Below are 14,207 nucleotides of genomic sequence, written 5' to 3' on the forward strand. Positions count from 1 at the left end.
TAGTGTATTCTGCAGAGCTGTATCACTTGGCTGCCGGTTCTGGAGGCTTTTGTGTGACCAAGATGAATGAGTACTAGATGACAGTCTTTTAAGCAGGGAAAGACTCTGCTTGGGGGAAATGGTGTGAGACATGAGGCCAGGGGGTTGTTTGGTGCCTCCGTGTGCTAGTACTCACCCGACAACAACAACCACCCAACTTGAGGGTATGCTGAGCTAGGAAAGAAGAGGAGGCAAATTGAGGTGCAGGAAACCACACAGGGAAATGCTTAACAAGCAAATTGTTTGTTTATTCCAAATGATAATGTGTGAGCAAGAACTCTTTTGAAAGCAGCCAAACAGGCCAACAATTCCTCTCATTTTCCAAGAGGACTCTGGGATGGCGTGCGTTGAGCTATGTCGCATTGCAGACAAGCAGGGAACTACTTATTGTTGGAAACAGTGCTAAGGGAAGGCATCTGCAGCACAGAAGAAAAGTCATTCTCAGCTCATAGCATTACTTGTTAGAAACCTTGGGCAACCTGTGGTTAATGAAACCAGCTTGTCTTATTAGCCACAATTGGCAATTATATTTACAGATGTTAACAAAACTAAATATTTTTCTTTGTGGCTGGAGTGGCATCCTGAGAGACCCTAACCTCTCTTATACAACCTATTTTTTTCCCTGCATGAATTGCGACATTGCTTTGGCTTTTGTTCCCAAAGTCTGGTATTTACATGAGACAGAATTGGGCCATGTTTTGCCCATGTTGGTTCTAATGTGAAAATCACAGGGTTTAGATTTAGAGCAGAGCTTAAGTGTTCATGGTTCAAGTTAGATTTTCCAAGCTGCAACTGGAAATTCTCATGAATATTGCTGCACAGTTTGTTTGGTTTGGTTTTCCTTTGTTTCTAACCTTTTATCTCAAAGGTTGAATTAGAAACTGAGAAGAATATTTTCCCAGATTGGAATTTTACAGACACTGCATAGATGCATTTTTCTCAAGAGAGCAAGTTACCTGTAAAAGAAACATCAATTTGAGTAATTCACCTGGCTTTCCCATTCCAGAGTGACATAGGGCATTTTTTTGTTATACTTTCAAGGGCACCTGTGTGTAAAGGGACTTTTTCTATGTGCGTATAATCTGATCCTTACTTGGCAAAGAGAAAAATAAGGAGCTAGTGTTACTGTGTGAATATCTGATACTTTAGATTCAGACTTGGACGGGTTGGTGCTCGCTCTTGTTAACACCACTGAAGTTGTTATCAAGCTGGATTCTGCTGTTACCTAACTAAAAGTGTGTTGGTCTCATCTTGTACATATCTCCTGTAACAGATACCATGTCAGAAAATATTCACCTCAGGCAAAAGAATTGTGAAAGAGGTTTGCCAAAGGCTGAACATGGATCTTAAGAAGATACCATAAGCATTTATGAGGCCCTGTTCTCTGTTAGCACACCCAGTAATGAACACCTGCCATCCCACCTATCTGATTCCTGAGCCTATGCTCAGCCTCAAGTGTTTTGAAGCGTAGGAGCACTACTGATGTGCTCTGAGTGGTTTTCTGCTTTGAAAGATGATGTTGAGCACCCAGCACTGGGTGGACCCCAACATACGCCTTACTGTAACTTTGCTCTTAGTACTTAATACGTACCCTGGCTATTTTACTTATAATTTTCTAAGCCACCTGTGGTTTCCATACTAGAAACTTTGCAGTCAGTCAGGATCTTCTAGAAATGGTCACCTTCTCTAAAATGCATTAATGTGTATTAAAACACTTCTTCTATTTTGTGCTGTTTTACTTCATGCCAACCGTCATTTGAACAGCTTATAGGATTAAGGGATGTGGTTAATATGTCACATCATTTGTTTGAAATGAAAGATAGTTATTGAAATGAAAGATAGTTAGTGAAATGTCCTGTTCTGATGGGGAGTGTTTTAAGCTTTAAAGACTCCTTACTTTACACTAACATTGGAAATGGCAAGTTATACTATTTGTAAGGCTTGGCAAGCAGAGAGCCACCACTGGTGATTCTAGAAATGAATGTGTATCAGCAGAAATGGTGTGGTCAATCTTTTCCAGAACTTGTGCTCATCTGAGCTGTACAATTTGCACTGATACTCCATTATAGAAGTCTGACCGAAAAAAATATCTATTCTGTATGGAAGCAATTACAGTATGAAACCTCAGCTTGTGCAAGTGAAGGAAACTTGTATTATCAGAGAGCTACATTAAGTTGAAAAAATTTGTAGTTTTTAAGCATTTTTTTTCCAATGGCATTGGGTTCTTCATGCTCTGAAATAAAAGAATTTTATTTTCTGAAACACGAGTCAGTGAAGTTTTCTTTTAAACGATTGTATCCCAAATCCGTAATAAATGCAGCCTTTGTGTTTCTCACGTTAAATTTAGCTTTGTGTCCCTTGGTGGCTTAGTTTTGTATACTTGCTTCATAAAATGTCTTCCCCTTTGTTATTTCCTGCTCTTCTGTTCTCTGTGGTGTTTAAGTGAGTTTGTCTTTATTTGTCTTGTTGTTTCACTCAAGAAGGTGTCTGTTCTCATGGACAATAGAGAGATGGTGTTTTCATTAAAATAGCTTTTACGAAGGAGAGATTTCTTGCATACAGCAGTATTTTCTTTCCCATTTTATATTCTTTATGGTCAAGGAAAGTTGTTTTTTCAGAGCAGTGTTAAGAGCTGAGACAGCTGTACATACACAGTTGTATACCCTATTGTTACCTTTATTCTAATGCAGGGAACGACAATTGCAATTAATTTTATCCATGACACAGACACACGCTCTGCAATTTCTCCAGCTTTAGAATGAGTCATCAACTAATTCTGGAGTATTTTTCTAGTAAATCATTGCAGATTGAACAAAACAAATTTAGATATCACACAATTTTTAACATTTACTGAATCTCAGGAATAATAGTTTGCTATTTCATTTTTAATCTCTCAGCTAAGACAGATCTTGAACCTGTTACATTCAGCAAGGACTCAAGGGGTCTGAAGGCTGATTAACTCCCACTTTAAATGAGCAAATGAATATTAGTGTTTGGTCAGTGAAGTTTAAACCAGTTGACTGGATTCACTGATGGCAAGGCTATCGTATAAATGCCTCTCTGAAGTTGTGAACTGCATTTCAAAAGATGCTTTTCTCCTTTCTTTCCTCTACCTGGTAGGAGCAGTTCTGAGCGGAGGAAGGAGAAATCGAGAGATGCTGCAAGATGCAGGAGGAGCAAAGAGACAGAAGTATTCTACGAACTGGCTCATGAACTGCCCCTGCCCCACAATGTCAGTTCCCACCTGGACAAGGCATCCATAATGCGCCTGGCAATCAGTTTCTTACGCACTCACAAGCTTCTGTCTTCAGGTAATGTCTGGCTAAAAGAAGTCGTTGATGCTAGTTGATAGCAGCTTGGTAAGAATGCACATGTCCTCTCTGAATTCAAGGTCCTAAAAGGAGAACAGGACACAGTTACTCGTACTGTGAGAATACAAATAGAGTTACAGTTTTTGTTTTGTTTTCCCAAACTATGTTTGAACTGAGATAGAAAATCTGAGTGATGCTAGTCATATAAGGTTTCCATTACCCAACTAACAACTGATGCATTTTTGCATCTGTAAGAGCTGAACCCTAAGAACAATTGAATGTGGTCTATTAAAGTTAGTTACAATGTTTTGAGCTTTTAGGAGTTCAATCAGAGCTCAGACATTTGGCTTAAGCTTCCATGCTGAAACAAGTACATCTGAATATAGCATGGCAAGCATGTGTGTGCCACTGCATTCAGAAGGCAGCTGGGAAGTTCCAAAGGTCCAATACTTTGTTCTAAAGGCCTGATTGTTCTACACACGGGTAATGAGTAGTAGGTTGTCTGTATACGGCAGAGTGAGAGCTTAAGTAAACAACTTTTAAATCATTGATATGAATGGATTCTATTTAATCAGTATTGCTTATTTTGGACTAATCTGAAATGTTAAAACAGCATTACATTCTTAGCCTGTTAAAACTGATAAAATGAACAATATTCTTATTTTGCACCTACATTTGCATAATCACACTGATAGAAATTTTGTTGTTTGAATAGAATCAATGAAAACAGCTGTTGTGTCTGGGGAAACTTTTACACTGACTTTGTATGTCAAGAATATGTTAAAAGAAATGTTGAACTATTTGTGAAAAGCAAAGCCAAAATTTTGTCTTCTACTTCATTGATGGCAAAACTCCCAATAAGGTCACAATTGCCTTCCCTCTCTTTAGAAAAATTGAGTCATACCATAACAACTGCTTTAATAAATGCCATTAGGAAGTATCTCATCCCCTGGAAAAGTATGCTGTTAGTTTGTTGTTCTTAGTCTGAAGGATACAGCAGATTCAGTTCTATGTCTGTATGCCCCCTATTATTTATAGCTATTTTGGGCTCTACTACGACTATTTTATGAACTATGGGCTTTTTACCTTAACTTATAGAATTGGATTTTAATGTTTACTTCTATAAGAAGAAAAGTTTATTTGCTAAACAGCATCTGGAAATCATCTTTGATATCTCCGTGTAATTAATGCTTGAAGTGCATTAAATAGGTAAACGTTCTTTAAAATGCTGTACACCAAGCCAGTTTGTTAGTGGCTTTCTCATAAAAAAACAAACAAGCAAACAAAAAAAAGCAGCTTCAGCTTCACAAATATTTACATGAGATGAGCTAGTGATTGATATGGAATAGGAAAAGCAAACTACTGCAGGACTGTCACAGATAATATAAATAATGCTTGTGTCTGTGAATGTTCAAACAAAATAGTTTGATGCTGTAATTGTGAGAAGAAGATATTTGCTGACTTGCAAACTGCTGAATTTAAAGCGAACTCTTCAAATACACTTTCATTTATTGACAAAGGTTTACAGACAAAATATTTGGTTCAGCACTTGTTTAGTGTTAAGGGTTAAGACCGTATTATTGCATAGTGATGACAACTCAATATATCGATATAATATTTATACGTTTGCATACTTTTGTGTATTTTCTGTGCCTGATCTGCTTCTCCTGTTAAAATACCAGTTTGGATTAAGTCACCTAATGCAGATTTGTGTCCATGGAGGTCTGGGTCAGAGTTTCAAAATCTTTAAATGTTTCCCTTTTGAGGGATTGAGCTTAAGTTAGTCTAAAGGGGCTGATTTTCTAGAAGAGTTGGATATTATTTTCTGACATGGGGAATACATGGAAATAAAAGAACTCAAGCTAGAAAACCACTAAGTACTTGTAATTTCTTGCTCATCTGCTACTTATATTCTTCCGGGTTTGGCTAATGCTTAAATCAAGCTAAACAAGAAAGCTGAAACTGTTTACCCCTGAATATTTGAAAGATAACTCTTATCAGGCTTTGGAATAAGGTAGTTATCAGAGAGAGAACTTTCTTTATCAGAATAATGATTTTGAAACAGTATTTCATTTGATTACTGTGCATTGTACACTTGCTGAGATTCCTGAAATTCACATGGTGGAGTACTATTCTAACCAAAGCAATTTCTATCAGTTTGAGTACTGTTTCTTCCCCTCAGGAGATAAAGATGTAAAATTGAATATAGGCATTTCTAAGCAGGCTTTTGGCAGGTGAGAGTTCCTGAAAAACTTCAGCCTATCAAGCCTGTTGTTGTACAATACTTACTTAATGCAGCTAATGTTGGAAAGGTGTTTTTCCGACCTGTCCCCATGAGAGCAGAATCAAAGTCTCTGTGGTCTGCTGAGCAATGTCAGTCTCCATAAAGACACCGATTTTCTCTAGTGGGATGTCTAATTTAATTCAAAATGATAGTTTTTTGTTATTTTTTTTACTCCCATATGAAGAGATTTTTGGCAAGAGCATGGAGTGAAATGGAAGTGGCTTATGAGATGCCTGTTGGTTTTCCTCTTTCCAAGCCCCAGCCAAAACTGCCCCCATTTGACAGTCACGTCTAGCAGACTGGAATTTAGCATTAGTTCTGCATTGCATTTGAGGAGCCTAACTCCAGTGCTGGGTAGCACAGATCTTCTGTTACCCCTGACAGATTAACTGGGAACTATGGGGAGGTAGAGAACTGGAGCATGCGTGAGAGACAAAGACCCCAGCCTGCAGACCATTTTGCTTTATGTTGTCTTCATGGAACAGTACTGATTATTTGGGCTAGACTCTTAGTGTAAACTGGAGTTAAGTGGGAGTGTATGTTCTGTCATTAATTAGGACATTGAAATAACATTTACTGCATACACACACACACACGCAATGTCACTAAAATAAGCCTGGGATACAGCTTGGTAAACACTTCAAAAGTTACTAGAGAAAAACACACTGCTTGATAAGCATTTTTGTTATTTATTATTAATTATATCAAAAGCTCCTGGTAGAAGACATTATATTTTATAATGCTGTTTGTGTGTATGGTACTCAAATGAGGACACATCTTGATACATGGCAGTTTTACTGGGAGCAGGGCAAGCGAGGGCCTTCCTGAGACTGCATCTTCATCTTTCTGCAAGCACACAGAATCATTGTGTGGCTTGAGTTGAAAGGGACTTAAAACCAACCGATTCCCACCCCCTGCCATGGGCAGGGCTGCACCCCACCAGCTCAGGCTGCCCTGAGCCCCATCCAACCTGGCCTTGGCACTTGCAGGGATAGGGTATCCTCACACTCCAGATGGGATTTTGGAGATGGCCTCAGGCAGCGTGCCAGCCTCGTTTCCTTGACACTGAATGCCTGATCTCCCGTTGTACTATTCCCTGACTTGGAACAGAGCTTTTCACTTGTGTAACTTGGCTGTTTGGCTAGTTGTGCCTGCATAATGATTATTTAGCTGGCAGAAAGCTGAGACCTTGGGAGATCTATGCCTACGTTCTTCCAGCAGGTGAAAGGCAGAGTCTGGAGTCTGAGCATGCATTGAGCTCGGCGCTACGTGCCGTTGGAAGGCCCAGCGTCTGGGCTGCGGGCGCGCTTCTCCTTCAGCCATGGCGGGGCCTCCGCCGGGCCCTTGCATCCTATCATAATAGGAAATAGCTGGTTGTATATCTCAGAGTTCAAAAGGGTAAAAAATACCAGGCTTTGCTTTATAAAAGTTGCTTCTTTACTTAGTAACACGTTTCCCTTTGATTTTCACAGTAGGCAATTCTGTGTGGGAATGTTGGAGAGGAAGCCTTTAACATTTAGAAATGCAGGCTGTTAGTCTGACGGCCTGATTGAGATTAGTATCACAGGAAGCAAACTGAAACAATGGCTTTATAATACTGTTTCCATGTTGTGCACACAACAGTACGCGGTATAATTGGAATGTTAGTAGAAATATCATTTAATTATGACCTCTTAAATATTTTTCAAGCTGTCTTCTAATTCTGTTGGCGTAATACATTTTGCCACTGCTGCATTAATGCTGCTGGGATAAATTTAGAATAGATCTTTGTTCAAGTAAAGGCTTTGATCCCAGAAAGTTGCTGCTAAAAATTGGCTGTTTGGTGGTTATCTATATTGGAGCTTTTGGATTTAGGATCTTATGTCTTTTAGTGTAGTCAGAAAGATTGATACCAGTATTTGTATCTCACTATTCCCTAGTACAGCATTTGCTTTCCGAGTATGAATGGATGGAGAAAGAAAAATAATTGTCTTTTTCCACAGAATAATAGATTTGTTTCCCTTAGTATTGTGGTAGTTTCTAAGGCTTTACTCAGTGTGTTGCTGTCTGAATATGAGGAAGATAATCCACTTTAGGAAGCCTATATGGGGTGCCAATAATTTTAAGTGTTTATTTGGACCGCACATGTGATAGAGGCATTACTGCAATCAGGACTCTTTGGCACCAATGTGCCAGGGCTGCTGACTTTTTAGTTAGGCTAATCAGGCAAGTGCAGCTTTATCAGCTTGCTTCAATCCCATGCTAATTGTATAGTCACCTGGGTGTCTTTTCTGCACAGAGAATCCAGCAAAGGAAGCTGGGTGGGTGTCGCTTCTGTGCAGGCAGACAGCAGAAGAAATGGGGAGGGAACAGGGAAGCAGACGGGAAGTTGTTTGGGAGAAGGGAGGCCACAAGGAAGCCAGTGTGAAGTTGTTTCAAGGGAGGGAGACAACAGAGCAGGAAAGCCAGCGGGAAGCAGAAGGGAAAAAATAGCTTCTCTCTGTGCTTTTAAGGGAGAGCACAAACTGCAAGGAGAACTGATGTGGGCATTGTTTTTGAGTGTCTGGACAAGCTGCATCTAATCTCAGACCATTGTGGCATAAAACAGTGCTTTAAAAATAGCTTGTCCACTTGTTTGCTTTCATTAAATTGGAAAACTAGCACTGTGCCAGCTGTGCTTGTAGGAATGATTGGAGATGGGTACCGAGTGCCCTCAGCTGCCTGAAGTGACATCCCTTTTTGGGGAAGGTGTGCTCAGAAAGCCTGGTCTGATGTGATGCTGCATCCCTCTGCTCATCACCAACTGCAGCAGGACTCAAAGCACCTTCTCAGAGTAGAATCTGAGGGATTTGGCTAGGTACAAACTACAGTAAAATTGCAAAGCAGCATTAACATAAGTGTTTTCTTTATCAAAATTGCTTGAGCTCTTAGAGATGAGAGCCCTTCAGGAAGACTCAAGATTAAGAGTAGCTTTTTCGTGATGTAGCTAAACCGAAAGCATTTATTGGATATATTGAAAATAACCCCTTCAACAGGAGGGGGGGCTGAATCTGTTGCTTTCCTCTAATGCAAAAAAAGAAACTGGGAAGAGACAGGTCTGTCCCAAAGTTGCCCTCTCTGATGCAGGTTAAAGCTGCTCTTACATCTCCCTAACTTCTGACAACTGGCATCAAGCAGTTTTTACAACCCTCTAGAAGACTTGCAGTTTTAGCCTTGTGTCTGCTTTGTACAACATCTGAGCAACTTTTTAGTACTTGTTGGATTCAGGGTAAGAGACAAACCTTGACAAGTCTGTGGAGGTGGTGATGTGACCCCTTGTAGAAGCCCCTTTAAACACTTTGTACCTCTGAACTGACAAAAAAAATATGCACCTCTTGGTCAGAACAAGGCTGTTGAAAGGAGCAGAGGCTGTTTGCTAGGAGTATGTTTGTACCTGAGCAGTAAGGAGAGCCTGGAGTTTGAGCCTTCAGATTCATTCCAAGAGGTTGGACTGAAGGAAATGAGCAAGCATCTACGGAAAAAGTGTTCTTAAACTTGGGAACAGAGCACATCCTGACAGTGGGAATTAATCAAAGCTTGTTTACACGAGCTATTTTTAGCATTAAAGGTTATCATAAACACTGCAATAAGCATTTGCCATTACAGTTCAAAGTTTCTTGTTGATGAGTACATTCTACTATGGTTGGTGCAAATTTTTTTCAAAATAGAGCTGATTAAAAATGCTTTTCAATATTTGATACAGACTGAGTAATAGGCTGCAAAAATGCCTTATCAAAAATTGATGCAGACTGAGAAATACTGCCTAGAGGCAACGTGAATGCATCACACGGGAACTGGGGACACCATTGCTGTGCTCCTGGGTGTGCTGTAGCAGAACCAGGGATATCACTTCACTTCTCTGTGGCTCTCTGACTTATTTCAAGATCTCCCCATCTCAGCAAGACAGGGATTGTCCCTCCTGTAGAGGCTTTCCTAGTGGTATATGAGAACAGTCTTGGCTGGGGTCCATAAATGGAGCTATAACATGAAAAGTTATATTACAATGCCTCATTCTGCTGAACATGCTATTAATTTATAGCTAAACTGGAATATCTGCAGTCCAGTCTCCCATTGTCATGCTACCTGAACTGAGATAATCTGGTTATTGGTGGGAAAATGAAAAAGTTGCAGGAAAAAAATAAGTTCATCTTTATTGCAAAGTTAATATAGCAGCTCTTTTAAATGGTAATGATGACAATAAAAATTCTACCTAAAAATCAGGGTAAGTTGGATCCACAGTTAACTTTCTTTAAGACCTGGAAAAGGCTGGCAAGTCTGCATGGGCTGCCACTGCCCAGATAAGTGACCTCAGACCTACTGGAAATTTCAGGCTGAAGTTTTGCCCCTTCCTCCTCGTGCAGACCTCCTGCTTTCATTTGGCCTCATCTTTCCATTTGGAGCTGAGATTCCTTATGCTAACGCTCCGGTCCAGCCCTACCATAAACTCGTGAAGAAAATTCAAAGCAAAGTGAAAGATGACAGGGGTTTCTGGGGCCAGCTCAAAGCAGCAGTGGTCTTCATTTGGTCTTCCACTGTTAAATAGATTTGTTCTAAAGAAAAACAGATTTTTGCAGGTAGGAATAACTTGTGTTCAGTGTATCAATCTCGTAATGTGTGTATATCCTCTGTGTATTAATAGCCAGTGATTTTCACAGGAGAAAGGGAACAAGCTGTAACACTGTAAGTGTAGCCAAAGGAGGAGTTCTTATGTATTAATTGTATTAATGTAATTATACTGCTAAGCCCCCGATGCAGGGCCTAGCTGGGTCATGGCAGCGGTGCCAGCCTCCCTCTTTGCTGCAGACCGGCGGTTTCAGTTTGTGCTGCTCAGGGGCTTAGCACTGTTTGCGCCTACTGGGGCCACCGCAGGGAACCTGGGCAGGGGGAAACATGATCAGCCCAGGGACCTCTCCTCATGCCCAGGTTTCCTCTGGGGAGGCGGCTGGAAATGCCCACGGGACTGGCAAGCATGAGGAGGCACAGCAGCACACACCATTCCCCTCCCTCCTCCCAGCCCACATCACAGATGCCTCCGGCTGGGCGAAGGTAGTTTTAATAATACAGTTAAACTCTGATCCAACCAATCCCTGTAACCACGTGCTTTAAGGCTGTCTGTGTCTTTAAGTGCTTTGCTGGACTGGGACCTTAAGGGTTTGAACCTGCAGCCCTGATGTGAATGATCCTATGTCCTCTCTGTGTGTTTGTACAAGTAATATAATTTATATACATGGAAAAGCAAACTTAATCACCTGATAATACAAGTAAAGTGTTTGTCTTTCACTGTTGGAGGCATTTAAGAATACAAATGCTTTGAATAGCCTTCCTGCCTTTGAATGGTGGTGTTTTGTTAATGCAAACTTAATGAGCTGGAAAAAAAAATGGAAAGGAGGGTCTGGGGTTAGAGCTGAAAAGTCATTTTTTTCTCCGAACCCACACTTGGCTGATTGTCTTGGGCTGTAGCCATGATCCTTGCTGAATAAACCATTTGTTTGCATCCGGAAAAGTTAAAAAAGACCCCTGACATTCTTTACACAGCAGAAACAAGCTTGGGAGCAGATGGTCACTTACCGGTTTTTTTTCCCCCCACCTAAATGTCATTATGGTCAAAGTGCATACTATTCAAATATATTATTGTGTATTTTCTGTATTTTTAATGCCGGCCCTGATGTAATTTCCTGAAGCCAGTTGCTTTGTACTGAGGAGGAATTGGCCCCTGCACATGTAGTTCAATGTGTGGCGCAGGGACACAATGCACTGCCAGCCTGTGCTGCCCATCCCCGGTGTCTCCTCTTCACCTCTACCCAAACGGCCATGCTGAGAAGCAAAGTTTGGGACACAAAGTGCTCCTGATGGCTTTGGGGCTGGGCCAGCTCCTTCCAGTGCTTGCAGGATGGCTGATGGGCAGCTGCCAGAGAGGTGCAGAAGCAGCAGCTGATGTCAGTTTTGTCACCGCACATCTGTTCCAACCAGGGTCTGCACGCTGCAAGTGCTCATCCCTGTGCGATTGCTCCTGGTCTACACATGTCAGAGGTGAATGACGTTCTGACTCCTGCAGGTGTAAAAGCAGGTATTGATGGGATGGATCTGGGTTTTTTACAGGAATTTTGAGAGTTGTTAGATGAGAGATGCCCCCAAAAGGACTTCAAGGGACTTTTTCTACTTTTTCTTATTAAGGTAGTAGTAACAGTAGACATCTCCATTCTGAGTGCAGAGGTATATAGGCATGCTTCATAGGAAGAGTATTTGAACTCCTTAGAAAACCTAACCTGATGTAAATGTTCCTTGTTAAGACCATTCAGTTGCCTTCTGTAAGATTTGCCCTGCTCTTGGCACCTATTAGAAGATGTGAATGTAACATGTGGCCGAAAGGATGTGTGCCCAGAATCTGCGCTTCGTGTCTGAGTATTGGCAGCGTTAGACAATAAGAACACGTCCAGCAGAAAAGCTAATGAGGTCAATAGAGTATCTGTTGTGTTTGTAAAATGGTTTAGCAAAGTATCTCCTGCCTTTCCATAGGGAGATGGTGTTCTTCTCAAAAAAAAAAGAAGAGAAAGAAAAGGCTCCACCAGAAGGGATTTATGGAATGGAAATTCAAAGAGTAGAAAAATATTTTGTTGCCTTGTTATTGGATGTGATGGATGAAGATTTTAGATGCTTTTTTCTTTTTTTCTTAGTATGTGCTGACAATGAGAATGAACTAGAGGCAGACCAGCAGATGGACAACTTGTACCTGAAAGCTTTGGAGGGATTTATTGCCGTGGTGACACAGGATGGAGACATGATCTTTTTGTCAGAGAATGTCAACAAATACATGGGTCTCACCCAGGTAACTTGTTCCCTCACACTTTCCTGTCTTTGTAATACAATTCCTAGAAACCAGACATATGCCTAAATGCAGAAAAACAAGTATGTGTTTCTGAAAAAATAGATAAATAAAAATAGACTTGTCTTATTTGTCAGACAGATGCCCTGTACACCAGACAGCACTGTTTCTGTTGTTTTCTCTCTCCATTTCTGTCAAAGTTATAGTGTCTTTGGATATGGGAAACAAACCCAAAGCTCCTGTTAGTGTATTTAATTATAGCAATGTTTTCTTCTAAACAAATGATATTTAAAAGCATAGAAGTGAGCAACTGAAATTCTCATCAAGAAAAGACAAATCCCCCCACTAATTGTCTCCTGATAAGTTTGATTCACAATATTTTCTGTATGTGTTGCTTTTATTTAAGTAAGGATTATCTTTATTTCTAAACAGGTGGAATTAACTGGACACAGCATTTTTGACTTCACTCATCCATGCGATCATGAAGAAATTAGAGAGAATCTGAGTCTGAAAAATGGTAATGCTGAAATAAAGAGTTTGCTTTTTAAATAATCAAATGAAGTAATTGGCCGAGATCTGTCAGTCATGGTAAAGGGAGTTTTTGTTCCTAGAGCAATCATCAACTGTTATTCAATACTTTGCAGATTTGTTTTGTTTTGCTAAATACTGCTTATGTATGATAGACCTCAGAGGTGTTTGTTTAGTTTTTTCCTTTCATCAAGTTAAAACAGGTGGAAAGTTTTCTCTTGTAACTCTTTGCAAAGATTTATGTGCTGCAAGCTAAAAAGTAAGTTTTAATGCAAACAGTCCCGTTTAAGCTTCACTTAAAGTTTATGATCTACAAACTGCTTTTCAGTGGTCTGTGCATCTTTGATGGTCTCTGCAGCTATGTTACCTGAGAATTAGTCTATTATTTCTATTGCATCTTTTGTGCTTAAATAGGAGAAATCAAGAAGCAAAACTGAGAAAACTCATCTGCCACTTTCCTTTTGTAGGTCCAGGCTTTGGAAAGAAAAACAAGGAGATGTCAACCGAGCGTGACTTCTTCATGAGGATGAAATGCACCGTTACCAACAGAGGCAGAACTGTTAACCTCAAATCTGCCACATGGAAGGTACCATTTCAGCCATAAGTGTTGACTTCGTTGTTCTTTTGTTTGTTTTATTATTAAGAAGACATTCTGGATTGTAGAGAACATATATTCTGAGTCTGTTTTTCGTTCACAAATTGTTATTTCAGGTTTTGCACTGCACTGGACAAGTTAAAGTGTACAACACTTGCCCTCCTCACACTTTGTGTGGGTATAAAGAGCCTCTTCTCACCTGCCTTATAATAATGTGTGAGCCTATTCAGCATCCTTCAAACATTGATATCCCTCTGGACAGCAAGACCTTCATGAGTCGCCATAGCATGGACATGAAATTCACCTACTGTGATGACAGGTAAACTCAACTTATTTCTCCTTTTCATGGACGTTTCAATTTCATCCGAAACAAGCAGTCAACAGTCAGTCAGCAATCAAACTGCCCTGCTGTGTAGACCTGATAAGCAAGGACTAAAAGAAAGTACAGTCTGTTACCAAGACAGCTATTGAGTAGCTCACTTAATCCGTCTCAAATCTCAATTTAGAGAAAATGGTACCCCTGCTGCATTTCTTCCCCTTCCAAGTGAGAAATTCAACTTTGCTGGCAGAAGACGAGACAACTAAGAGCCATAAACATTAGCTTCTTGA

At 40.3% G+C, this 14,207-nt stretch overlaps 1 protein-coding gene across 7 annotated transcripts in view; it reads left to right on the top strand.

Annotated features, from left to right (window-relative positions):
* Positions 1-14,207, top strand: part of EPAS1 (endothelial PAS domain protein 1) — a 119,464-nt gene that overhangs the window by 82,384 nt on the left and 22,873 nt on the right. For all 7 annotated transcript variants that reach the window (XM_046938431.1, NM_204807.3, XM_015283618.4 and 4 more), the window contains exons 2-6: positions 3,160-3,350; positions 12,327-12,478; positions 12,908-12,992; positions 13,471-13,589; positions 13,715-13,917. In XM_046938431.1, coding sequence (XP_046794387.1) covers positions 3,302-3,350; positions 12,327-12,478; positions 12,908-12,992; positions 13,471-13,589; positions 13,715-13,917 — 608 coding nt within the window. In that variant the 5' untranslated portion in view covers positions 3,160-3,301. The remainder of the gene's footprint in view (positions 1-3,159; positions 3,351-12,326; positions 12,479-12,907; positions 12,993-13,470; positions 13,590-13,714; positions 13,918-14,207) is intronic.

This window comes from Gallus gallus, chromosome 3 (assembly GCF_016699485.2).
Source record: "Gallus gallus isolate bGalGal1 chromosome 3, bGalGal1.mat.broiler.GRCg7b, whole genome shotgun sequence".
NCBI classification, from domain to species: Eukaryota; Metazoa; Chordata; class Aves; order Galliformes; family Phasianidae; genus Gallus; species Gallus gallus.